Source organism: Mus pahari, chromosome 23, assembly GCF_900095145.1.
Source record: "Mus pahari chromosome 23, PAHARI_EIJ_v1.1, whole genome shotgun sequence".
NCBI lineage: Eukaryota > Metazoa > Chordata > Mammalia > Rodentia > Muridae > Mus > Mus pahari.
The window spans coordinates 22706928-22732094 of NC_034612.1; the positions used below are offsets into that span (position 1 = coordinate 22706928).

General features: G+C 40.8%; 1 protein-coding gene across 1 annotated transcript in view; it reads left to right on the forward strand.

Annotated features, from left to right (window-relative positions):
• Positions 1-25167, forward strand: part of Auts2 (activator of transcription and developmental regulator AUTS2) — a 1110887-nt gene that overhangs the window by 504357 nt on the left and 581363 nt on the right. The window contains exon 4 of the mRNA XM_021187184.2: positions 1277-1312. Coding sequence (XP_021042843.1) covers positions 1277-1312 — 36 coding nt within the window. The remainder of the gene's footprint in view (positions 1-1276; positions 1313-25167) is intronic.

Here is a 25167-nt window from a genome sequence, read left to right on the forward strand (position 1 = left end):
CCCAGCATGTCTGAGGTGCTGGTAATGTTCAAACCAGGTGCTGTGGTACACTTCTGTTCTCCCAGCACTCGGGAGAGGGATCCAAGAGGATCAAGGGAGTCTGAGGCTGGCCTAGACTACGGAGACCTTGTCCAAAAACTAGCTAGAGGGTTGGGCAAATACTTTAGTTGGTTGAGTGGTTCCTAGCATTCAGTAAGCCCTTCATTCGATCGCTAACATTACATAAAGGAATGTCGTGGAGCATACATCTGGAATTGAGGGAAAACTTAGACTTCATGAGAACCTGACTCAAAATGGGGTGCTGGGGGCAGGGGGGGAAGGTTGGGACTGGAGAGATGACTGACTACGTACTCTTCCCCCAGGTTTGGTTCCCAGCATTTCCTTAGCACAACTGCCTTTAACTCAAGTTCTAGAGGATCCAGTACCCTTTGGCCTCCCTAGGGCACCTGTACACACACAGTACACATAAGCTAATGTAGGCATGCATACATACATACATACATACATACATACATAGTAACAGAAAGATATACAGATGAATTTTGTATTCATACTCTGGCTTTTTTCCACCTCAGTACTTGATACCCTGAGTTCAGTTCGGAATTATTGATTTTCAGATGGTTCACTGTGTGAGCGCTATGGCAGTCTGAATTGATATTATTGAGAGAAAAACTGCTTCCCTCCGCCCACGGATTCTTTGCATTTTAGTCAACTAATTATGTTTACAAAATGTCTAATTTTTGCACAGTGCCAAGTGTGTGCTAAACCAAAGCCTTCAGGGAATAAACTGGCAAGTAGGTCATATACCAAAAAGTCATCCAAACCCATTGGGCTTTTTATTTTCAAGTCAGCCCAGGCATTTTTCCTCTTGCCTGCCTCTCTGCGGCCACAAAACCAAATAGCTTGAGACCCAGGCCTTGAATGTCAGGAAGTCGGGGAGGCAGGCTGCCACGTGCCTGTTTAGTCTCCGTGCAGGGCGAAATGCCATCATTAATTCATTACCCAGCTGCCTGTCAAATAAATTGGCAATTACGTCCACCGCAGAAGCTCAGAATCTAGTAAATAGCACGTTAGCATCTCTGAGTCACTGAGAGATATAAAGGGAAAAATCAAGCAACACAGTGTGTGTATCAGCAGCAGATGACAAGGGGTCTTGGACTCAGGCACGTGATGTGTGATGAAAAACTCACAAAGGGTTGGTAATGAGCTGTGTGGATGGGAACATGCTAAAAATGGTCACTGACTTTTGCACTCTGTCCCTGTGCTTCCTTTGCAGAGTTCAGCTCCTTCCAGCTTGGGGACAGGCTACTTCGTAAGTCCATCTCCACTTCCACCTGCGCGCCTCCTCTTGCCATCAGTTCGCTCGTATAACAAATCCTCATTACAGTGTGAAAAAGTGACACCCAAGGAGTCCCCCTCGCCCCTAACAAGCTCACTGATTTCCACCCTGTCGTTGAGGATTGTCTTATTTCTAAAGGGTTTAACCTGTTGGGCCTTAAGGATCAGGAGGCATCTGCCTCGGTGGGGCACTTAGCATGGTTAGGAGATACAGGGAAACATGATTGCCCTTGCCAGCCCAATTCCATAATTGCTGGAAGTCAGATTACATACAGAGTTATTTGACTTCTTCAAAGTACTCAAAAGAGCTTTGGTGTGCACAGTGACTTGCTTTTCTGTTTCTGTTATTTCATTGTGAGGGGAGGTAGCATTCCAATAGTGTTTCCCTTGTACTCGATTGGTAGCTGTATCTAGCTTTTAAGCCAGCAGTCACCACACTCCACAGTTTGGCAAATACAGATGCATTATACGTGTTCTGGTCCTTACACTTTATTCTTAGGGGAGGGGAGGGGATGGAGGAAATATATCTCTGGGATTATTGCACTATCTTTCATTCAAGGACAGAGAAATGGTTGCTTCATTAAATTTTTATAACAAAATTATCCTTTGTGGGTTCAGTATTCCTTCTCAAGGTGTAAATGAGGAAGAATTACAAACCACCATTATTTACACAAGATAGCATAGCAATGTGTATTTTAGTACTTACAGGCACTTGGTTGTGTTCTGAAGTAACGCTTGATGCTATAATACCCAAGATAGAACACATGCTACGAACCATGGCCAATAAAAACCCATTTAGTTCGGCTGCTCTTAACGTTGTCCTCTTAACATTTCTAATCAGTCTTCTTGTGCCTCATTTCTCTGCCTGCATTTCTGGTTGAATTATGAAAATCAGCATCATTTCAGGGAATATCAAGTCTTTCCTAAGTTTGGCCCAAAAGGCACCCTTCCCTGGTCCCAGTAACTTCGTCTTGATCTATAATCCAAGGGGAATGCTAAGGATTCCTCTGGCCCTGCATCATACAGTTAGCACACTGATGGTGTGGTTCTGCGCAGCGGGCCTGAATATTCATGCTTACAGCAGGAGCAGGATACGCTCAGTGTCTTGCTTCAGCAGTCGAAAGAACAGACGTCGTCCCATCTGCCATCTCTTCACACCAGGCTGGGTGTGGGTTGCAATGCTGGAAGTAAGATCTGCAGGCTGTGGTGCCTGTTCTCCATGCTGTCTATCCTCACCCCACCTCCTTTTCAGAAATAGAGCCGAAGCCACCACCTTCACCACGTTCAGTTACAGCCTGAGCATTCTACTGCCATTTATGTTGTCAGTGTGATCACCCTGAAAGAAGAGTGTCATTTCAAGAATCAGAATTGACATTTTGTTTTGCTTTTTACCTCCTTAGTTCTTGGAATGCTTTTATTACCTAATGATATATTTGATAACTAGCGAATCCTTGATTAGGATTTGGAAGTGTTGGAAGTGTTTTGTGTGTGTGTGTGTGTGTGTGTGTGTGCGCGCTGGGTCAACTTTGCTTAGCTTTTAAAACTTACCCATTTTGATAAAGTTGCTTTGGTAAAATCAACTTACTTTGCTTATCTCAAGAGCTGTCGTGTTATTAGCGTACATGGAGAAGATGAGTACCAGATGTCTGTTCCGCTCTCAGCTATGATAAAAATGCCCCTCTGCGGAATGTGTTTCCAATCCCACATTGTTCTGTTATCACCCTGCAAAATCCTTAGTGGAGTTGCCAAGCCCTCATCAAAGCCGGGCTCTGTTTCCAGTGTCAGTCCAACAATATCACGTGTAGTACTCGATCTCAGGGACTGACTTCCACGTTGGTGAGTCTCTTGCTTTTAAATGGAAGTAATGTATTTTCAGCTTTTGTGATTGCTCCCTCTTCCCCAACCTGAGACATAGTGTTTATGTTGTGCTCATGGTCCTTATATGAGAACGGCTTCACTAAGTTTGTAATGAAGATGAGTCACTATCAGGTTGGGTCCCATACTTTTTTTTTTTTTCTCATTAATTGCCTTTGACAACTCTTTGAAATGTGGAAATCACCACAGATGAGCTAATCCTTATCATTAAATCATGAGCTGTTGAGTTTGAAAAGGCTAACTTTCCCTACCTTTAGCTTAACAAGAAAGAACTGTTTTATTTTATTTTATTTTTTTAAACACTCTCCCTTGCTTCAGTATCCCTCCTCACTCCAGAACTTTCTGTTTTCTCCCTGCCCTATAGTCAAGACTTTAGTAAACTAAGGTGAAAACCTGGAAGTTGTCCTTGTTCACGAACCTGATACTGTAGTCCACGCATCCTGGAGTCTACATTTGCATGCAGGTGATGTGTGTGTCTTTACCTGCAGTTGCCCATTCTTGGGCTAATCCAAGAGTGCTTGTATTTATCTCTCAGTTCCTCCACGGTATCTGTCTCACTTTGCTGAAGGGCTTTGAAGAATCCTTTGTTTTTCATCTGGTTATATTTGTTTATGTCTTCCTGGTTTTGTGTTCCAAAGATGTCTGCTTGGGTCTGTCAGTTTTCCAATCTATGCAGAAGATTTGAGAGATGGGAACAGCAGAGAAGAGCACCATTTACATAAGCATATTGCAAAGGATTCTCGAAGTAGACAAAATAGAGAAGGATTGGAACAAACTTTGCACGTTTGGGGGAGGCTTTGAATGCCGTGAGTATTACACACACACACACACACACATACACACACACACACTCCCCCCTCTCTCTCTCTCATTGCATACGCATCCCCTGCTCAGCTCACATTCTAAATATAAATGAAATTATAGGCAACTTGGAATCAATTTGCTGGGTTTTTCTTTCCTTTTTGGCAAGCGTACTGAAACTTGTTGGAGTGTGTATAGATAGGGTTTTCTTTTTGTTTTTTAAACGTCAGCTCACTGAATACATTTTCTGTTTTGATTTAAACAGTTCTGGATCTCTCTCCTTCTGAGACATGCGGTCAAAATTTCACTCTGAAATATGTGTGATGAAGTCCGAAGCGGTAGAATGATTCATGTGACTAGCCGTGTGACCTTGGGCAGGGTGTTTGATATTTCTCTTTCTACTTCACCACCCACCTAACAGAGTTGTGAATCTTCAACCAAATGACATAATTAATGTGCACAGATTAGAACTGTTGATAGTAAGCAATAAAATGTACCTTTGAGGTTTTTTTTTTTTTCTAAATGCATCCCCCTTGTTTTTAATTATGTGAATGTGTGTGCCTTGGTGGGTTAATATGCATACAGCAGTGTCAGTGCCCATAGAGCCCAGAAGAGGGAGTCAGACCCCCGGAGCTGGAGTTACCGATGTTGTGAATGCCTGTTGTAGGTGCTAAGAACTGAGCATACATCTACTACACACACAGTATTCATGAGATATAACCTTGGAGTTCTCTCTCCGTCCTCCAAGTGAATCTGTTTCTCTGTTTTTACACAGTTATCTCTCCATCCTCCAACTGTATCTGTTTTCACACAGCAAATGAGGGCATAAACTTGGTGTCAGGTGACTGTGCAGTGTTTGTGACTGAGGGCACCACTAACAAATTTAACCAAATAAAAGTAGAGTTTTGCCCTTTGCACCCAGAGTATAGAAACATTTTATGTCCCTTCCCATAGCTTTCACTAGGACCTTGACTCTGTCTGATTGGATGTGTATCATTCACTGCGTATGGACATTAGACACAGGTGCTTTCATCTGTCACCCTGGTGATGGCGTTGGTGGAATGATCTCTCTCTGGGCTGTCCAGGCATGGCAGTTGTTCCCTTTAATCTGCCAATGGTTCTTACCTATTTTCTCCCTCTAGGCTTTTAAAGCATGTCAAGGTCACTTAACGTGTCTGAGATTTGGGATGTCAGTGATGGAACAACTGTTCAGTAATTCAGGTTTTAAGACATTGATTGTAAGTTGCAGGCATTCCCCTGTGATGCCCAAAGCAAGTGTTCTTGGAAGAAGTGATCCCAGGCAGCAGAGAGACTTCTTCAGACTGGCTCTCTCACCGAACCTGGAAGTCACAATTAGCCTGCTAGGCTGGCTGGCTATTGAGTTCCTGGGATCCTTCCACCTCTGCCTTCCTGGCACTGGGATTATAGACATTTTCCACCCAAACTGGTGGTTTATATGAGTACTGGAGATCTGAACTCAGGTCTTCATGCTTTTGTGGATAACGCTTTACCTCCTGATCCGTCTTTCAGGCCCCTGAACCTGTAGTTATGAGAGTTACTTCCCGGTCTGAGCTTAAGCTCTTGTGAAAGGGACTGAAAATCCTCTTAGATCAGGGACAAGCATCCTGCCTGTTTCTCTGAATGATCCTCAGCCTCCTTGCAGACTGAGGTTTCATAGGACACCTGTCTCATAGCTGGGATCTCTTCTCAAACTCTAGTGATTTCGCCTACATTTCTGGCTTGCTAATTGTCACTCTCTCAGCTCCCCAGGAAAGCAGCCCACAGATACCGTTTGACTCATGCTACAGGCCAGGGGGATTGTACAGCATTACCCTTCTTAGGATACAGTTTGTGCAGTTACTGTTTTTCTGTATATTACTCATATTGTGAGGATAGTCCTGGGATCAGATACAAACTACAGAATGGTGACCTTGTCTCATTCTTAGTTTTTAAATTATAGACCCTTTAGAAGTCCATGATTATTTGATGTAATTTGTGTAATTCTTTGTATTTTTAAATTTTATTATAAATGTATTATTAAATACATTACTTTAATTTTTTTAGATTTGTTTTAATTTTTATTTTAAATTGTGTTACTCTATAATTTCTGTCCTCCTTCCAAACCCTTCTATATATCTCTCCCCTACCATTCTGTCTCAAATTCATGGCCTCTTTTTCTTGAATTATTATTGTGTTTTTATATTACAACAAATAAATATATAAATATCTGCTGAAACCAATTAGCATTGCTTCCTCCAATGTGTATGTTTTTAGGGTGGATCATTTGGTATTGGATAACCAGTTAGGGAGCTCATCCCTGGGGAAGACTTAGTTCACATGTGTGCAAGCGCTCTCTCTCTCTCTCTCTCTCTCTCTCTCTCTCTCTCTCTCTCTCTTTTTCTCCTCCTCCCTCCCCCACCCCCTCTGCCCCTTAGCAATTTTTAATCAGTTGTAGCCATTCATTTAGGGGGTGGGGCCCTGTGAGATTTCCCTATCTATGCTGGTATGTAAACTGGTGTGGGATTTGTTTGTGTCTCATTTAAACAGCCATACTGTTGAGGCACCATGGGTGAAACCTCCCTGTTATATCCAGAGTACATAATACTGCACCAGACATCTTGTTTCTGTAGCTTGTACAGCCTTTCTGCTCCTCTTCCTAGATGCTGCTGAGAGTTGGATGCAGCAGTTGGGTTGGGGATGTATCCATTGGCTGTGGGAACCACATGGCCAGCTGTTTTCTGTATTTTGACTGGTTGTAGCTTTCTCTAATAGTTTCCGTCTGCTTAAAAAACAGGCTTCTTTGATGAGAGGTGGGAGGTACACTCATCCTTGTGTTTAAGGAAAATAATTAGAATACAGTTAGGAATTATATTGATTTAGGAGAGTGGCAGTAACAGGTTATAGTCTACGTCCCATGGTCTTACTAGCCACGGGTAATTTGTTAGATTTCTGGAACCATATTTGATTTTCCTCAAAAATGAGACAGGCCTTAAGTCTTGTTAAGAAGTATTTGGTTACTCCCAAGACATAAGTGCCTCTCTTATATCTTTAGAGCCATCTTTTCCTTCTGTTGCAGCTTACTAAGCATCTTTGGTTGTACAGCAACTACCGAAATTGTAGAGAATTTAATCTTAGACATTTATGAGATAAAGAAAAAAGGATCAAGCTTTGAGGCAGAGAGAACAACAGGGATATAAACACACACACACACGTACAGACACATACACACACAAACAAAACAAAACAAAAACAAAAAACAAAAAAATCCAATATTATGAGAACTGAAGAGATGTCTCACAGGTTAGGAACTCTTACTGCTCTTGCTTGATTCTGTCTGGTTATCAGCATACACTTCATGTAGCCTATGACTACCTATAACTTCAGCTCTATCCAGAACACTTATCTAGCCTCAGTACACATCGACTCAACACATGCACCCACTTCCCCACGTAAACACAAACACACACTTAGATATAATTGAAAATAGAAATAAATAGGAAGAAGAAGAAGAAGAAGAAGAAGAAGAAGAAGAAGAAGAAGAAGAAGAAGAAGAAGAAGAAGAAGAAGAAGAAGAAGAAGAAGAAATAGCTGAGCAAAGTAGAATTGGATTAACTATATTATATTTCTGGAAGAAGGCAGATAGGGTGTTTCGGTTTCAATCGTAAATGTTTCCCCAAATGCTAAATACATTGAACCCTGGGTCACAAGCTATTTGTGCTATCTTGAAAGGTTCTAGAAGCTTTAGGAGCCGAACATAGCTAGAGGAAGTAAACCGTGTCTAGCTATACTTATGTACTTGGGACTCTTGTGTGCTTATGCTCTGCCGTTTGCTTCCTTCTCTGTCTCTGCCTCTGTCTCTCTCCTTCTTGTCTGCCTGAAAGGGACTGCTTCTTCCACACACTGGAGCTAATATGTCGCACAAGCTCACTCCAGACCTAGATATATGGTCAAGTGTGTGAACTTCTGAAACAGCCAGTCCAAGAAAACCCTTCTTCTCTTAAGTTACTCTCCTGAAATGTTTGATCATAACAATCTAAAAATCACTGACTCATGAGAGCAGCCTACACAGTTCAGTTTGCAGAGCGGTTCTTAGCATGCTCAAAACCCTGAATTCCATCCCTCAGAACCGCAGTACTGACACATTGTCACATGCCTATAATCCCACCTGTTGGGAGGTTGATGCATGAGGTTCTCAAGCTCTACACCATCCTCGGTTACATAGAGAGTTCACTGCCAACCTGGGCTCCAGGAGACCTCATTTGAAAACAGAACGACCAAATTCGTGGGAGTTCTGACAGACAAGAAAAGCTTGATGCAGTCAGGGGGAGCTAGTGAGTGGAAAGGAGATGAGGAGGAAGTGAATTTACTGACCTGTTATAAATGAGACAAGCGAAACCAAAGGTCACTTGACTGAATTGGTTTTTCTTACAACCCAAGAAAAAGATAACAAACAATAGATAAATAACAAACAAATAGGCAGTTTGGGCATGAAATATATATTTAGCAATTCAAGTGTTTATTTAAAAGTAATTTTCAATATGTTAGGTATCACCCATGCTTTTTATGTCATCTTTTTGTTGTCCAGAATCTCCTGAACAAGTGATTATCTTCTTTTCCTTTTGTGGATAATTGGTTCACCTTTCCTCAGGAAAAATACTGTACCATCAAGTCCCATCCCAACCCCAGGTGACCATAGTTTTGAAATATAATTTTTAAAATACTTCCAGAGGTCTGGTGAGTTAGCTTAGCAAACGCCATTGTTTGCTCCCAAGCCTGAGTTCAATCTCAAGGACCCGCGTGACAGAGGGGTAATACTGACTCTAGTAAGCTGTTCTATGACCTCAACACACCTGCATCTGGAAGATCTCCATCCTGCCATCTTGATGGTCAGTCCTGACTCTCATGCTGTCTGTAGGACATCTCGGCATGGGATGGGATGTTAGTTTACATATTCCTCATGAATGTGAGGAAATAGCCCACAGCTCCATGATTCTCAAACATCTTAGGGAGGAAAAAAATCATTTAGGAGAAAATTAACAAGCTAGCAAACATGAAACTTGCTAACGGTACATCATTTGTGATATTCCATGTCTGTGCTGTAGGACCAGTGATGTCTGCCACAGGCTCCCAGTACTTCCTCTTGACCTTGCTGCCTCTGCCAGCTGCCATTGCAGTCACAGGAGTGCAAGGGCAGTGTGATACCCTGAGCATACCCTATAACATCAGACATCTATTGGCATGACAGGCCTTTGTGTGGACTTAACGTTCTTTAATTCATTATTAGGAATTATTCATTAATGGGCATTTCGTATTTTCCTCATGCTACATTTTTCTCATGTAGAAATTTGTATTTCTAGAGAAATTACATTTATTGGCTTCTCCTATTCCATAGCTAGTTAAGACCTTTATCTCAGAGGACTCACAGTCCCAGAGGGTACAGCTTGTCAGTGAATAAAAAAATGGCCTTAAGTTTGTAGATGTCCATATCATATAAATATTACATAAGTTGATATGAACTGTATTATATACCAAATAAGCCACAAGCAAGGTCCTCTAGTTTGCTCTGAGCAGTGACAAACCATACATGTATGTATATATGTATGTACATACATACGTACAATAAAATGTTTTAGAGTTGTAGTAAGAATCAATCAGAATCTTTCAGATCAAAGGACTCATTACTTTGCTTATCTTCTTTAATATGTGTTTATATCTGTGTATGTGTGTGTGTGTGTGTGTGTGTGTGTGTATCCATATATCTACCTCTACTGAAAGTATAAATTAGATGACTTTCCTACCCTTAACATGAGAGTCTTAGAGTTTGGTGTGTCACTAAGAGTATTATTGTGAACCTTAGAACACACAACTGGGGCTTGTTAACAGAAGTGCTGGGTTTTGCTCTGAATGTCATTTTCCTGTAGTCAGCGCTGACCGTAACCAAGAGTTATTGGAGGCTCTGCTAGTTGAAGGCTCTTCCCGGACTCCCAGTACTTGCGTTCAGAAGACAAACATTTAAAATGCTTTTTGTTGGTATACAAACTGTTCATCCATTTATAATAATACTGTCGTTTTAACAACAGCACCTTGGCAGCATGCTATTAGATACAGTACAGTTAATAAACTGTCAGGTCCTGAACCCACATGCTCTAGAAGATCAGCAGTCACCCAAGGACTGGTGCTATAAATCTCTCCTAACAAACCTTAATTCACTTAGCAGACTAATGAATGAGCTCTGATTTTCCTGTAGTAATCAGGCCCACTAACAGTCATGTTTAAAAGTGATGTTCTTCATACTCCTAATGACTGTTCTATAATCCTTGAATAGGAAACAAAACAAACGAGAACCATCTCCCCCTCTACTTGAGACTGTGGGCAGTAAATCATAGTGACTGGGGAATAATGGCTGTTTTCAAGTAGGTGACAACTGTCTATCAGGGCTTGTAAACTGTCACCTTGGTGTGGTGTTGTAAAGCAAAATGACCTCAGTTCAAAATGCTGCCTCAGATTTTTAAGGAACACTTGAAAAACATAGGAAAGCCCACAGGAAGGCCCATCAGCCCTGGTTTGTGCAGCACTCTTTAATATTTCCTGTACTGATCAAAGCTCATAAACTCTTATCAAGACTGAACGCCGTGATTGTTCTAACTGTACATCTGAAGGAAATCAGAACATAGAACGTAGCTAGTATTACTGGTGCGCCTCAATAACTTACCTCAGTTATATACAGATTTCCACCATGCAAAGTATTATTCATTTTCATTTTTAATAAAGAGGAATTCTATTTTAAATATTGTGTATATCTGTACATGTGTCCAGTTACCTGAAGAGGCCAGAAGAAGATGTCAGGTTCTCCAGAACTGGAGTGACACAGTTGTGGACATCTTTTGTGGGTGTTGGGAACTGAGTTTAAGTCCTCTGTAATGAAAGTAACTGTTCTTAGCTACTAAGCCATCTCTCCAGATCCTTTATTCCAATTTCAATCCCCCAATGAGGGTATTGTCCTTTTACATGTAGGTAGAGGGTCCTACACTAGTCACAATACTCATGATATATGTAGAATTGCTAAGGAAAATTAGGGCCATCACCATGCTGACGACATCATAGGAAATAAGCGTCTCAACTCTAAACCCAAACCATCAAAGTATTTTTCTCTATTAATATTTTTAGTTTGTTTATTTGCTGTATATGAATCTTTTCTTGATGCAGCATCTCACGAATCCCAGGCTGGCCTGGAACTTGCTGTGTAGCTCCGGGTGACCTTGAGTTTCTGATCGCCCCTCTCCCTAGAGTGCTGGATTGCAGGCACGTACAGCTCCACATTTGGTGTATGTGGGACTTAAAAAATCAAACGAAGAACTCCATGTATGCTACGCAGGGGCTCTACCAACTGAGCCGCACGCACAGTCCTTTTTACTTTTAGAGAAATTCTGAAATACGTGCTTAAGAACATTGCAAGACAGCTGTATTGTGCTGGTTTTGTATCTCCTGGGGGTGGGTTATGAGCATTAAGACAAGGATTTTCTACAAGTAACTGTTTATAACATTAAGTAGTTGAACCTCGTGAACAAATGGAATACTGAGTTCCTCATGTGCAGAGGCATCAAACAGGCTCTCGGCATCAGGATTAGAATTGTCAGCATTACAATTTCTGTAGAAAAACATGCCTGTTATTTTGGTTCCTATAGCTTGAGAGTTATAGACATTCTGGCAATACAGATGCTTCCCGATGAGATTTTATTTGTAGAAAACTAATTTTCTTATTTTTGGAAATGAAATGCATGCTTTAATACCTGGAACTTGTATGTGTGTAATTTTTCTTCCAGCATCAGATAGCTGTTTTAAAGTTTTTAAAAATGCTGATTCTGTTCATGAGACTGACTTTATTAAATTTAAACTCATTCTTTCAAACATTCAGCAGTGATAGTGCATGTACTCTTCATAATCACTTTCAAGTTTGTTTTTTTTTGTGTGTGTGTGTATGTGTTGTATTTTCGAGTGTTTGAGTCATGGTGTGTGTGGAAAGATCAGAGGAAAAAAGTGTGTGCAATTCATTGTCTCCTATCTTTGCATGGATTCTGGGAATGAACCCACATCAGACTTCTGCAGCAGACATCTTTATCTGCTCAGAAAACTCACCAGCTTTGCTTTAAAAAAAAAAAAAAAAAAAAACAAGGAAAACATACTGTGTAGGGGTTGGGGGTTAGGCACATATATGCTTGTATGTGCCTCAGTGGGCACATTCACAGAATAACCGTGGGGTAGAATCTCCCTTTCCTCTTTTATGGCCTCTTCCACATGTGGAACTCATGATTGCTCCTAGGTCTGGGAATTGAACCCAGGCTGTCAGATGTCCTCTGGCTTAGAGCACGTTCTTAGCTGAGCCGCGTGACTGGTTCCATTTTACTTTTCTACAGCAGTAGCAATGTCATACTTTTCATTCGTTTCTATCTCCTGATTTCCAACCCCCACCCTGGTCTGGTTCTTCAGCCCAAGTGTGAACACTAAAGGATGACCTCATTGATTGCTGAACATGCATAGAGTGCTTTAAACCTCATCTAGGGTTGTTGTGTTGATGATTTGTCTGATTAGGAGGGCTTAAGTTGTCACATGCGTGGCCTTTCTCATCCTGGAGTTCCAGTTTTAAATCATAGAAATGAGAAGGCTCTACATGTACCTGTGTTCAGGGATCGCTTTTTAAATTGACACAAATCCAAACAAAACAAGAGGAAAAGGCTTGTGTGTTTCAAAAGTCACCCACTATTCCACACTGTGAGTGAGCACACTTTTGAAACTTGTACAGTTTTACTGAAGAATTTTAAAATGATCATGCGTATAAATGTTTGGGTTAAGGACTTCAGTTGGTTGAGAACTTGCCTAGCTGGTATGTTTTATTGCCAGCATTTCACAAGTAAACATGTTGTACATACCTTTAACTGCAGTACTCTAGTCAGGGAAGCAGGATGATCACGAGTTCAAGGTCATCTCGGAGGCAGAGCCGATTAGAGGCCACATGGGGATACAGGAGACCCTGCCTTACACAGACATGCACATACGTACATGTGTTATTTAATCAACATTTGGAAAATTTTGCCCATGAGAGGATCAGACTTTCTGAGTTCTGCTCCCATCTGACAGATTATATGAGGTATTTATTTTTTCATAGCAATCATGAAATTCATATTTTTCCATTGAAACACAGATTTTTCACCTGTTGCATGAAAACTTTTCCCAAAGGACAGTATAGGTCACTTGGTGTAGGGCATTCATTTAAATGTATGTAAATCAGAAGGATTAATACAGTGTGAAAACCTCTTCATTTTTTGCTTTGTTGAATAATCTTGTAAGATTACCTTATATTAGGTTTTGTTTGCTTGTTTGTTTGTGTGTTCAAAGCAGGATCTTTCTGTGTAGCCAAGCAAGCCTTGAAACTGCCATAGGAGATGACTCTGCAAGTTGCTGTAGGTTGTGGAGGGTATAAAAGAATATGACAAAAGGTGTTCTTTACACACACATACACACACACACACACACTAAGAACACCAAATGATATTGGTGATACAAACTATCACCTCACCCATTTATGTAGCCTTGTGTAATTAATTCTCTGCTGTGGTCATTATGCTGATAATTAGTTTTATTCAGAGGATAAGATACCACATGCATGGCCTTTCTCTTCCAAGAGTTCCAGGTTCAAATGAGGAAATGTCACTGTTCTATATGTGGCAGTGTTCATAGTTCACTTTTAAATTTGAAAGGAAATTTTAAAAACTCTTGTGTGGTTCAGGGATCTCACTCAATTTTTGATCCTGGGTGAGACCAGGGTACAGTTTTTCGGCATTCTTAGTTTACTGAAGGATGTATTCAAGATGGACATGCATACATATGTCTAGGTCAAGAGCTGCCCAGACTACTTCTTTATTCTCATTTTCTTGGACATGGAACATGTTTCTAAATCTTTAAGTCACTGGGGATTATTCACATCAAATTTGGCTCATGAAATTACTAAGTTCTCTAGAAACCTCATGTCAGCCTGCTGATCAGGGTAATGTTGGTTAAGATTTGATGTTGATTTGAGAAATCTCCACAGAAGAGCTCACTCCGTGAAATCTTGGTTGTTTCACATACCTGGGAAGATCCTGCAGTTTGGGGACATTGACATGCTTCTGGTCCATCTTTCCAGGACCAGTATTCTTAATTTGAAGTGAATTTTTGAGTATTTAAAGATCATTTTGTTCCAAATTTTAGGGTTGCAATCTTGATAATCTTGACCTATGCACTCATTCCTACAGGAAATAAGTTCACTGAGTACATGAGTAAATCTTAAAGTTTGCAGAAACAAGACAAAGACAGAAACACTATGAAAACAGTGACCTGGGCAAAAAGTGTTCCTTTCCTAGAAACTAAAAACATTTTAGTTTCATTTATCCAAAAGAATTGTATTTATCCAAGTAAAGCATTTATCCAGGAGTGTCAAATCCTTGCTACAACTCTTAGAAGTGTAGAACCTTTATTAGGTTTACTTTGTGGAAATGTCATCCATGCATAATGCTCATTCTGATTTATTAAAGTCTTGTCCCTTATCTCCCTGCTATGTCTATCAGCTGTCTCCCCTCTTCAAGAGTCCTACCTTCAATCGGGATATTTCGGTTGTTGGTTTTCATTCTTGTCTAGTTTTGTTTTCTTTTGAGACACACATAGTTTAGCTTTTGCGTGGCCACATGACTATTCTTTAGGACCCTGGTCGACTCCTCATTAGATGCCTAACTGAAGATATTGATTGCCCCTCCCTCAGAATCCATTGGTAGCCTACAGTTCTGCAGTAGCGATATGGCCCTGTAAGCTCTGCAGACCTACAGACTTAACAAGGAAACTCATAAAAGGTCATTGGGATGGGGGAATCCTTCATGCAGGGGCCATAGCATAACATATGAAATATGAAAAAAAATTGGGGGTGGGGTGGGACGTTTTATGTGAAGGTTTGAAGATATAAGGGGAGAAGAGAGTTAACTAAAAGGTAAATAACTTTGATTTCATAAAATAAATTAAAGGGTAATACTGATAAATATAAGCCACCTTTATTTTTCCCAAACATTAGTATTCTGGAGGGATCACATAAAAACAGATCAGTGGTGGATTGGTCGGTGTCTCTGTCTCTGTCTCTGTCTCTGTCTCTTCTATAATCTCAAAAAGTAACTTAAATGCACTTGTTCCTGAACTTGCCCGAAAGATAGAGCCTTCTCTGTAGCTTATAAAAATAAATAAAAGAGTAAAATTTTAAATGATGATAAGCTATTGGCGTTTCACTATTTTCATATAAAATGGGTTCCGTTTGTGATGAATACCCATCAATATATTTAATATCTCTGTAATATTTTGAGTCACTTAAAAAGCAAAGAAGTGAAGTTCAAGTGAATGCACTACAAAATTATGGTAAAAAAATTTATTTAATTGAAATATTGATTTAGCTTGATCGAAGAAACATAAAAATAAGATGTAACATGAAGTAGTAATAATTCTCAATTATGTATTTGTGCATATGAGTATTACAAAAGTAGACTTAAAATGACTAGGCATATTACACTTATTACAGCAGATGTGGTAAGAGCCACCTGTTTTTATTAAATTAGTATTTTTGCTGTAGTCTTGCTTGTCCAGGAGTACCTACATAAGGTAAATTTGAGTTTGTAAAATTCTTCTCAGTTGGCTCTTATAAGCAGTTGTTTTAATGAAATTTATGTAAAGCGTCAGAACCTCAGTGCTTCTTCTTCCTGAGAATTTGAGGGTTAGTGTATGGAAGTACTTTTACTTTTTAAGCTCATCAGTTTTTAAATTCCTTCCAGTTTCAGAGGCTTTCTATCAGTCCTTCATATCATGTAAGGGGTACTAGATAGATGGCCCAGGGGTTAAGAGCACTTGCCAGGCTTGCAGAAGACCTGAGTTCAGTTCCCAGCACCCATTTCAGCTGTGTCGCCACCACCATTACCTCCAGCTCCAGGGCCATCTGATACCCTCTTCCTCTCTCTGTGGGGACACATACCCACACCCAGACACATACTCATTGTTAAAAATAATAAATCTTTAAAAAATTCATCATGTGTAGGTAGCAAAACATTGTACAAATGCACTGAGAACGGCTTTCCCAGGTTACCAAGCCTACGGCAGGCAACAGAAGAATGGCAGCCACAGATTGAAAATGGACACAGAAACACAAAAATCTTTTATCAGATCAGGTTGCCAAGAGCGGTTCTCACTTATACTGTTCTTGAGTAATTGTGCTCAAAACAGGCAATTGGAGTAGCAACAACACAAGGAGTGAAGCCAGGGTTTCTCCTTGTCTTATATTTTAAGTATCAGAAATTTATACTTAACCCTATTCATTTTTTTTTATTAGATATTTTCTTCATTTACTTTTCAAATGTTGCGTTCTTAGCATTTGTTGCTAGTGTCGTCAGACTCTGATGAAGTCGATGCCTGCCAGCCCGCCTTTGCTTTACATTCTGTGACTGAATGGATATCCAGAGCATTGTTGGAAGGCGGCAACTGACTCCTACCTGTCGTCCTCTGACCTCCACACATGTGCAAATGCCCTTTTAGCACCTCACTCTCCCAACATAAACGTGTTCCAAACAAATGATATCCTGGCTTGTACCTCTGTTGGTAGAGTACTTGCCTAGCATGGGCAAAGGCCTGGGTTCTGTCCCTAGCACTACGTAAAGCTAGCTTGATGCTTCGCACCTGTAGTAACAGCCATGCGAGTCTGAGAACCTGACGTCTAGAATGCAACACTACACATTACGATTTATGAAACTGAAGCCATCATGTCATAAGTGAAGCCAGCCAAGCAGGCTGTACATCGCAAGATGAAAGCTGTAGAAGCAATACCCCTGGCACATGCTTTGAGCAGCTCACCATTGACTGTGGTGGTGTACTGCAGTGTAGAGAACAGACTGCGAACTGGAAAGCAAGTATAGACTCCATTAGCATTTACCTCTCTACATATTGCCCCGTACTTATTTAAAAGCTGACATCCACATAGTCACAAGCAAGAATCCTCGCACGTGCAAGACACTGGACTCAGGTAGTGAAGGACAGCGTGGCCTGAAAGGAATTAAGCAGGTTTGGTGATGAGGTCTTTGTCCTTGTCTGCCTTGAGATGGAGTTTTAAGCCTCAGCAAGATAAGGAGGAGCTCAAGGATTCCGGTTATTGCCTGTGTTCGTAGAAGACTGAGAGTCTTGGTTGTGGCTTCCGTATGAAATGACCCTCAAAGGCTCCTGTATTTGAGTATTTGATTTTCAGTTCATAGCTCTGTTTGGAGGTTATGCGACCATTAGAAGGTGCAACTTTGCTGAAGGACATGTACTACTAGGGGTTGTATGGTCTATACAAACTATACGGAGTTCGTGTTTGAGTTTGTATAGGATGACATCACTTCCTGTTCTCTCACTTTCCTTCCTGATCTGTGGGCGAAGTCTCATTAGCCAGCTTCCCGACTGCCATGCTGGCCTCGTGCTCCTCCTGCTGCATCCTCGCCACCCTAATGAACTGTGCCCCTTCTCAGATTTTAAACCAAAATAATATTTTTTCTTTTCTTACTTGCTTCCTGTTAGAGTGTTTTATCATAGTGACAGAAAAGTAACTGATACAGTCTGGTAAGCATGGAGAGATTCAGATGGTTGTAGTTAGTAGACAGAACTAAGTAAGTGTCTCTTGCATTTATGCAGACCACCGCAGCCCTGAGGAAGAACCAACCATCTCCAGGTAGCAGGATGCACGTTCTCATGAGCACACACACACACACACACACACACACACACACACACATGCACTTACTCATGCATGCATGCACAAACATATTACTACTGATACAGATGTCAGTATTCCCAGAAAGAGATTTCAGAAGTTATTATGACTGTATTCCAAGTTTTCAAAAAATATAAACTGAATAAGACTAAAATTAAACTTATAGAAGAAAAACTACACATAGTGTAACAGGAAGAATACAAGAAACTGAGAGCAGGCTACACTGTATTACAGATTGGTGACAGTGGTGACAGTGACGACTCTGCAGCAGGAACTGTGCTGAGTGAATCATTGAGATGAACTTCTTTTTAATGGGCAGAGCATCAGTGAACTGGGTGACAACTTCCTTTAATCAAATAATATACAGTTGGAAAAGTGAAAGAGAAAAGAATTTTTGGAAAAGTAATATCTGAAAATTTTCTAAATTTTGTGCAGACTATGAATCCATATATTCGAGCATAAGAATCAAAGACAGAATTACATTTAAGATTTTAGAAGATGATTTAGAAGGAGAAAATTACAAATAGTTATGTATTATTAAAAAAAAAACTATGATGACTAGTCTGGTGGTATATACCTTTACTCCTTGAACTCAGGAAGTAGAGGCAGGTAGTTCTGAGAGCCTAGAGTCAGCCTGGTCCAAGACAGGGTGGACTACAGAAAGAAACATTGACTTAAAAAACCAAAAATAAAATAAAATAAAATAAGGCACCTGTGGTGATGCATGCCTTTAATGTCAGTACTCAGGAGGCAGAAGCAAGTAGCTCTCTGGGAACTAAAGGCCAGCGTGTCTACATAGCAAGTTTCAGTCCTACTGTGTTAAGTAGGAAGACGTTGTCTCAAGTGAAGCAAACAAACAAATAAACAAGCAAAACTTGAAAAATCAAAAGAAGACTGAGATGTCTAACATATGTATAACCCAGTTCTGAGCCCCAGCACTGGAAGGAGCAGGAGTTTTACCTGGCACCTCGGGCTTGATTGACTGTTGCTTTAGGCCAGGGCAAGGTGGACAAGGACACCCGGGTGTTGTGAGAACTGCTTACTGCAAGCTGGCATGAAAGTGAAGAGACAGGAGGAAATGGGGACAAAGGTTTGTTTTTCTGGGACACACCTATAATATTCCAGTTTTTCATGCTAGGCTCAGGTTGCCTCCACTTGACTCTGTCTGTGAATCTACCCGTGAACTAAGTCAGCGCTGTCAGCACCCTCTCTCACTTACCCCACAGCCCATTAGAGGGCAACAAGCCTTCCAATAAAGTCTCCATTTCAGATTCAAACAGTAACGTGCACACGGAGTTCATCTCTCCAGCTTCACTGGCAAGAGAGGTAAGTGATAATGTCTCCTAGAGTTCTGAATATCCATTCGATAAAGAGAAAACTCATCAGAGAAAGGAAAAAAAAAAAAGGAGTGAGGGAATCTTAGTTTCTGGTAATAAGAAAACAAAATCCACTCTCCCAAGAGAGCAGAAAATTTAAGTGCTAGTCCACTGACAGGATAACAGAGTCAAGTAAGGCCGTCATTAAGTAGTTAAAGAAACACAAGAGAAGCATTTGCATGCCTATAAAATCTCCTAAAGGTTATTCCTGGGTAGCAGTGTTGGTGAAGTTACTGAGGACTTACAGCTGTTCCACACTACTGCTGGGAAAGTGACATGGTACCACTCTTTGGAGAAACAGGGTAAGGATTCAGAGAAAGTCAGATAGAGGGCTGGGAGATGTCTCACTGGATAAAGTACTCGATGTGTGTGCATGAGGACCCAGGTTCAAATTCCAGCACCCATATAAATTCCAGGTTTAGTGTGATTCCTATCACCCTGGCACTGGGGAAACAGACAGCATAGATCTTACTTGCTGGCTGCCAGTCTAGCCAAAATGGCGAGCTTTGGGTCTAATGAGAGGTCCTGCCTTCAAAGTTAAGATAGGGACAAGGATGATGACACCAAAAGACAAACCAATAAAGACAATTTCGACATAGCCGAATTTGAAAACTTTAGACTTTAAATATGTATGTCTTGTTATATTTCATTTATGTGTTAATCTAGCTCCATTAACAATGAGAAAACCTACTTCCCCACTGTATGTGAGATGCCTCCTCTCTGTACTAGGTTGTGAATGTGAGAACCCATTACGTTTTGTTCTTTTCTGCTGTTGATAAGGTAGCATAAAACCTCACTGTGACAAATGTCAAAAATGCTTATTTCCATCAGAGGAATATCTCATGTTCTTTTGTTAAACGTTCACTCAGAGATGCATGATTGGGCCTTGTGAAGAAAATAACACCCAACTTTTCAGGAATTGGGGAAAGAGAGCCCAACCATTCACATACATGAAAACACACACACACACGCACACACACACACACACACATACACGCACACACACGTACACACACCAGCAGCCTTTTATGTCTTGGCTCAGAATTGCAGCGTGATGAAATGTAGGCCACCAGATTGAATTACTCCACCGAGCAGCCGCTGCCCTGCGTTAATGGTAATTGCGCAGAGACTTCAGTCTTTCTGGGCAACGTCTCAGATATTTACCTCCTACCGTTTTTCAATTCAAACCTTTGATGAAAATATTCCCAGTCCTTCTTTAAAGCAGACATCCAACTGTCTTTCTTGACAAAAGCAAGGTCTCTAAATCAGATCCTGACAATTTCTGACACAGCAGTCTACCCAAATCACCTTTTACCTGTGTCACTATGTCATTTCCTAGAGGAGAAAGTGTCCATCAGAGGAACAATTGCTGTAGGTTTCAGGGCTAGAAGGTTGAGCCTGCCAGGAAAATGGAAGAAGAAAGGGGGAAATTATTTGTTCCTTTGACTTGAGTTGAAGAAATTCAATGACGGGTTGACTAAACGTAATAAATGAAATAGGATTGTTATTTGTCTTGGAGATATATCAATATAGAGAGAGAGACGAAATCTTTAGACATTGTTGTTTTGAAGATGGTAGGGAGTAAAATTCCAAATTATTTTTACATTTGTCCATTTACTTGCTTATTTTGTGCATGTGTGCATATCCAAGTGAGTTTCTGTGCACCACAGGCATGTGAGTTCCGGAGTTGGCCAGAAGGAAGCATAAGATCCTCTCTACCTAGAGTTACAGATGGTCACGAGTCACCAGGCGTGGGCGCTAGCAGCTGAATCCAGACTTTATGGAAGACTAGCAGACACTTGTAATTTCTGAGCCATCTCTCCCTTCCCTAAAATACGAACTTAATTTCCCTTGCTTCCTTCTCCATACTCCTCATTTTTCTCCCTTCCTCTTTCTCTCTTCCTTTTCATTTATTCTTTTGTTGTTTCAGACAGAGACTCAGGTATCCCTGAACAAACACACTCCTTGTAACCACACTTCACTCTGATCTTTCTGGCTCTACTTCAAGTGTGTGTGTGTGTGTGTGTGTGTGTGTGTGTGTGATTATTGATATGTGCCACTACACCAAGCTCCATCTAATGTTTTCTACAAGCTACAGCTTTTAAGGAGGCAGTAAAACATAGTTGTCCTTCCTTCCTTCCTTCCTTCCTTCCTTCCTTCCTTCCTTCCTTCCTTCCTTCCTTCCTTCCTTCCATCTGACCGTTGATTTAATTTATGTTTTGATTAGTTACCCTAACATCAACATATTTAGCAGTTTAGTTTTGTTGCTATTGCTATTTTTTTTTCTTTTTTTTTCCTCTCAGGACCTCAGGTCAGTTTTTGGTCAATCTCCTGTCTCTACTGTAGAAATCACACTTCAATAAGTGGAGGTTGCAGAAGCTGTGATTGCTGCTATTGTGTTGAATCCTGGTGGTATTGCAGTGGTCTGAGAGCGGGATGCAGAAAACAGGAAAGCCAGCACTGGTGAGAGGGTCTGGATGACCTGAGAGTGAACCCCTCCATGTTGAGCTCTCTGTCTGGTGATAGTTGGACCCTGATCTCCCGTTTTGTTGGAAGAGTGTACTTGCTAATTGCTTTCCTCGATCCAATTGTAGCATCGTATGTTTGATGGATGGAGCCCTCTGGGGACTGGCTTTCCAGGTTTGGTGAATGAGCAGCTGAAGGCACAGCAGGCTTGCTCCCTGCTGCCAGCCTGAGTTTGTTCTTCCCATGTGGATGCCTCATTATGGCATAAGCTTTGGAATGCCATTTGCCCAGAATACTGTCAGATAGTGATCCTGGAGTGCTCTTGAGTTCTCTCTCTCTCTCTCTCTCTCTCTCTCTCTCTCTCTCTCTCTCTCTCTGTATGTGTATGCACACCTGCACTCTCATTTCTGTGCACACATATATGTCCCTTGATATGGAGTTCAGAGGTTAGTGTTGTTATCTTCCTGTATTGCTCTCTGTTCTAGTCCCCTATGGTTAGATCTCTCTGAGCCCAATGCTCACTCATTAAGATAAGGTGGCTGACCAGTGAGCTCCAGGGTTTCACTGTCTGGTCACCAGTGCTGGCATTCCAATCCTTTACCACATTCACTGTATATGTGTGCACACAGTGTGCCTGTGTCACAACATTTATTTATATGAAGGTCAGAGGACAACTCGTGAAATTTTAGTGAGTCAGCTCTCTCCTTTCCCCCAGGCTATCAGACTCAGGTTGTCAGGCCAGGCAGCAAGTGCTATAACCAACTGAGCCATCTCTCACTCCCTGTGTTTGCCACTAGGTCGGTGCTAATGATCCAAACCAAGTCACCATGCTAACAAGCACTCAACCCTCTGAACTCCACACTTGGATTGCAGCCTATGGTATTATTGCCCCACAAAAGGCCCTCTCCCACTTAGCATGGTCCCAGACAGGGCATAATCAAATTTTAAAATAGAGAGAGCAAAGCTATAGGGTGGAGACGGGGGAAAAAATTAGATTTGACAATAAAGCATATATGACTTAGATTCTCAGAGTGGCAGGAATGATAAAGGAAAGACATTTTCAAGTGTCTTGCCACATAAGACCTTGAATGAAGCTGGACTGTACTCTGATGTAGCCAAATACATTTAAGAACAGACACTCCTTTGGGGAACTTGCATTTCTCCATTCAGAGGTTAAAGAGTTCTTTCGAAGGAGTTAGTGTCCTAGAGAAATCTCTCTGTATGGCTGCCAGTTGTCCTTCTTTTCATCTTTTGGTGTCCCTCTCTAACTTCTTTACAGATTAATTGCTTAAAGAGGCCACCAGGAACATAAACTTTTTACAGAGAGCTTGCAGCATCAATGGTCCCTGAATATTTAATGTCTCTCTTTTTCAGTTATACTTGAACTCTTTAAACTTAAACCCAAACCTGGGTTTGCACTATGCTGGAGAGCATATGAGTATAATTAATATATGTCATATATAGATTAAAAATATTTTGAGAAAATACTTAGACCAAGAATACATAAATATAGAGAATATATTCACTTAGAAAGAATATATATATATATATGTATGTGTGTGTGTGTATATATATATATATACATACATATATATATATATATATATATATATATATATATACAGAGATTAAATAGAGAGAAAGAAAGACTATATAAAGAGAAATGATATTTAGAGTGGGGAAGGCACCAGGTCCCCCAAATACCCTATAAGTGTATGTTCCTAGCGTCCTATGTTCTCCAAGGAGGTCCCCAGTCCTACTGACCCATTCACATTATGTCAGTTTTTCTGATCTTGTTACCTTTCAGGGTCCTATCTTGGACCCTTGCTGTGTCAGGCATGAAGATTTCAGTAGTTGTTTTTATGAGTACTTCTTAATACCCAAAATCAGACTGGAGAGTAACAGGTTGTATGATATATCAAAAAGAATAGTTTATGGACTGTCAGGATCCAAAAATCTCAAGCTGTGTTCTCGGAGATACTGGATAGTGTTTATTAGGCATCATTCATTCTGTATCTGTCGGACATAGCAGGATTTTATATGTTCTCTTCATCAGGGTTGAGGTAAGTGTAGTCAAAGTTTGCAGCTTTAAAGGGGTGTCTATAAAAACAGCCCCTGTTTCTTGTATTGTACCAATGAATTCTATATGTATTCGCCCCAAACTCTTATTTTACGTTCAACATTTTAGCAACATGTGACATTCACGTGGTTCTCAACGTGAATTCTCAATTGGAGGCTTTAATAATTTAGTTGAATATTTAAAAAGTATATGGTAGCTAATACATTCTGTTTTAAAAGACCACAATGTACCTGATGTTGTATCTGTGAAAGGTGATCGTTTTACTGCGATTAAAAACACCAACCAAAAACAAACTAGGGGCTGAAAGGATTCTTTTTTTCCCCAGATTCAAACAGTAGTTCATCAGTGATAGAAGTCAGAGCAGAAATTGGAACAGACACTACTGAGGAATGTTCATGCTGCCTTTGTCATTGGCTAACTCTCAACTTGCTGTCCTACACAGCCTGGTTTGCCTGCGTAGGGACAGTGCTGCCCACAGTGGGTGTGACTTTCCTAAGTCTATTGACAACTTAGCCTTCCACAGACAGGCCAGTGTGATCAAGGCAGGTTTTGTTGAGGTTTCTTCTTTCCAGGGAACTGGAGGTTGTATCAAAGACAAGAAAAAATAGTTAGTTGGTTAGTTAATTAGTTGATTGTTTGTATGTGTGGCAGGGGATTGTGTACTGATGCATGTGCATGCCATGGTAATCTTGTAGAGATTAGAAAATAGCTTGAGGGAATTCATTCTTTCCTTCCACCCTGGGACCTGTGTCTTGAACTTCAGTTGTCAGTCTTGGCAGCCAATGGCTTTACCCATTGAACTGTTCATTTCCAGTTCTAAATGTGCAGATTCTTGCAGACAGGGCTCCAGCTTCTTCAGGATCTATTGATGGAATAACTCTCCACTCATTAAACAGTTCCCCAGTTAACCTCATAAATGTGCTGTGCGATGGGTTGCTTGGAGGCCTGGGTGATGAAATCCGATGCTTAGCGAAGCTGGCCTTAGACACAGATTTTCCCTTTCACACTGTTGTAAATTTCCTGACATTGCACTCCAAATACATCATGCTCATGTTGACTCTCCTCCTCATGGCTGTCAGAAACTGTGCGTCTAGACACTAACATGAAGACATTTGGAAAGGCCTTCATGCACGTCTGACACTGGGGAGCTGACGAAGAGAGAACCCGCTACACAAAGCTGTGCCTGCGCTTCCCAAACCCACCGTCAGTTTTGTAATATGTCCAATGAAATTGTGACTTTTTTTTTTTTTCCTTTTTGCAAATTCTTCTGTGATGGAGCTGTGATTTGCAATAATCTTGTCATACCATGCTCAAAATACGACTAAATGAAGACATTTGTGAAAGGCAATGATTGTAAATCACATGCAAATTTCAGCCTGGCTGGAATTATTCAATACAGAAACAGAACCTTCATTCCAGACATAATGATG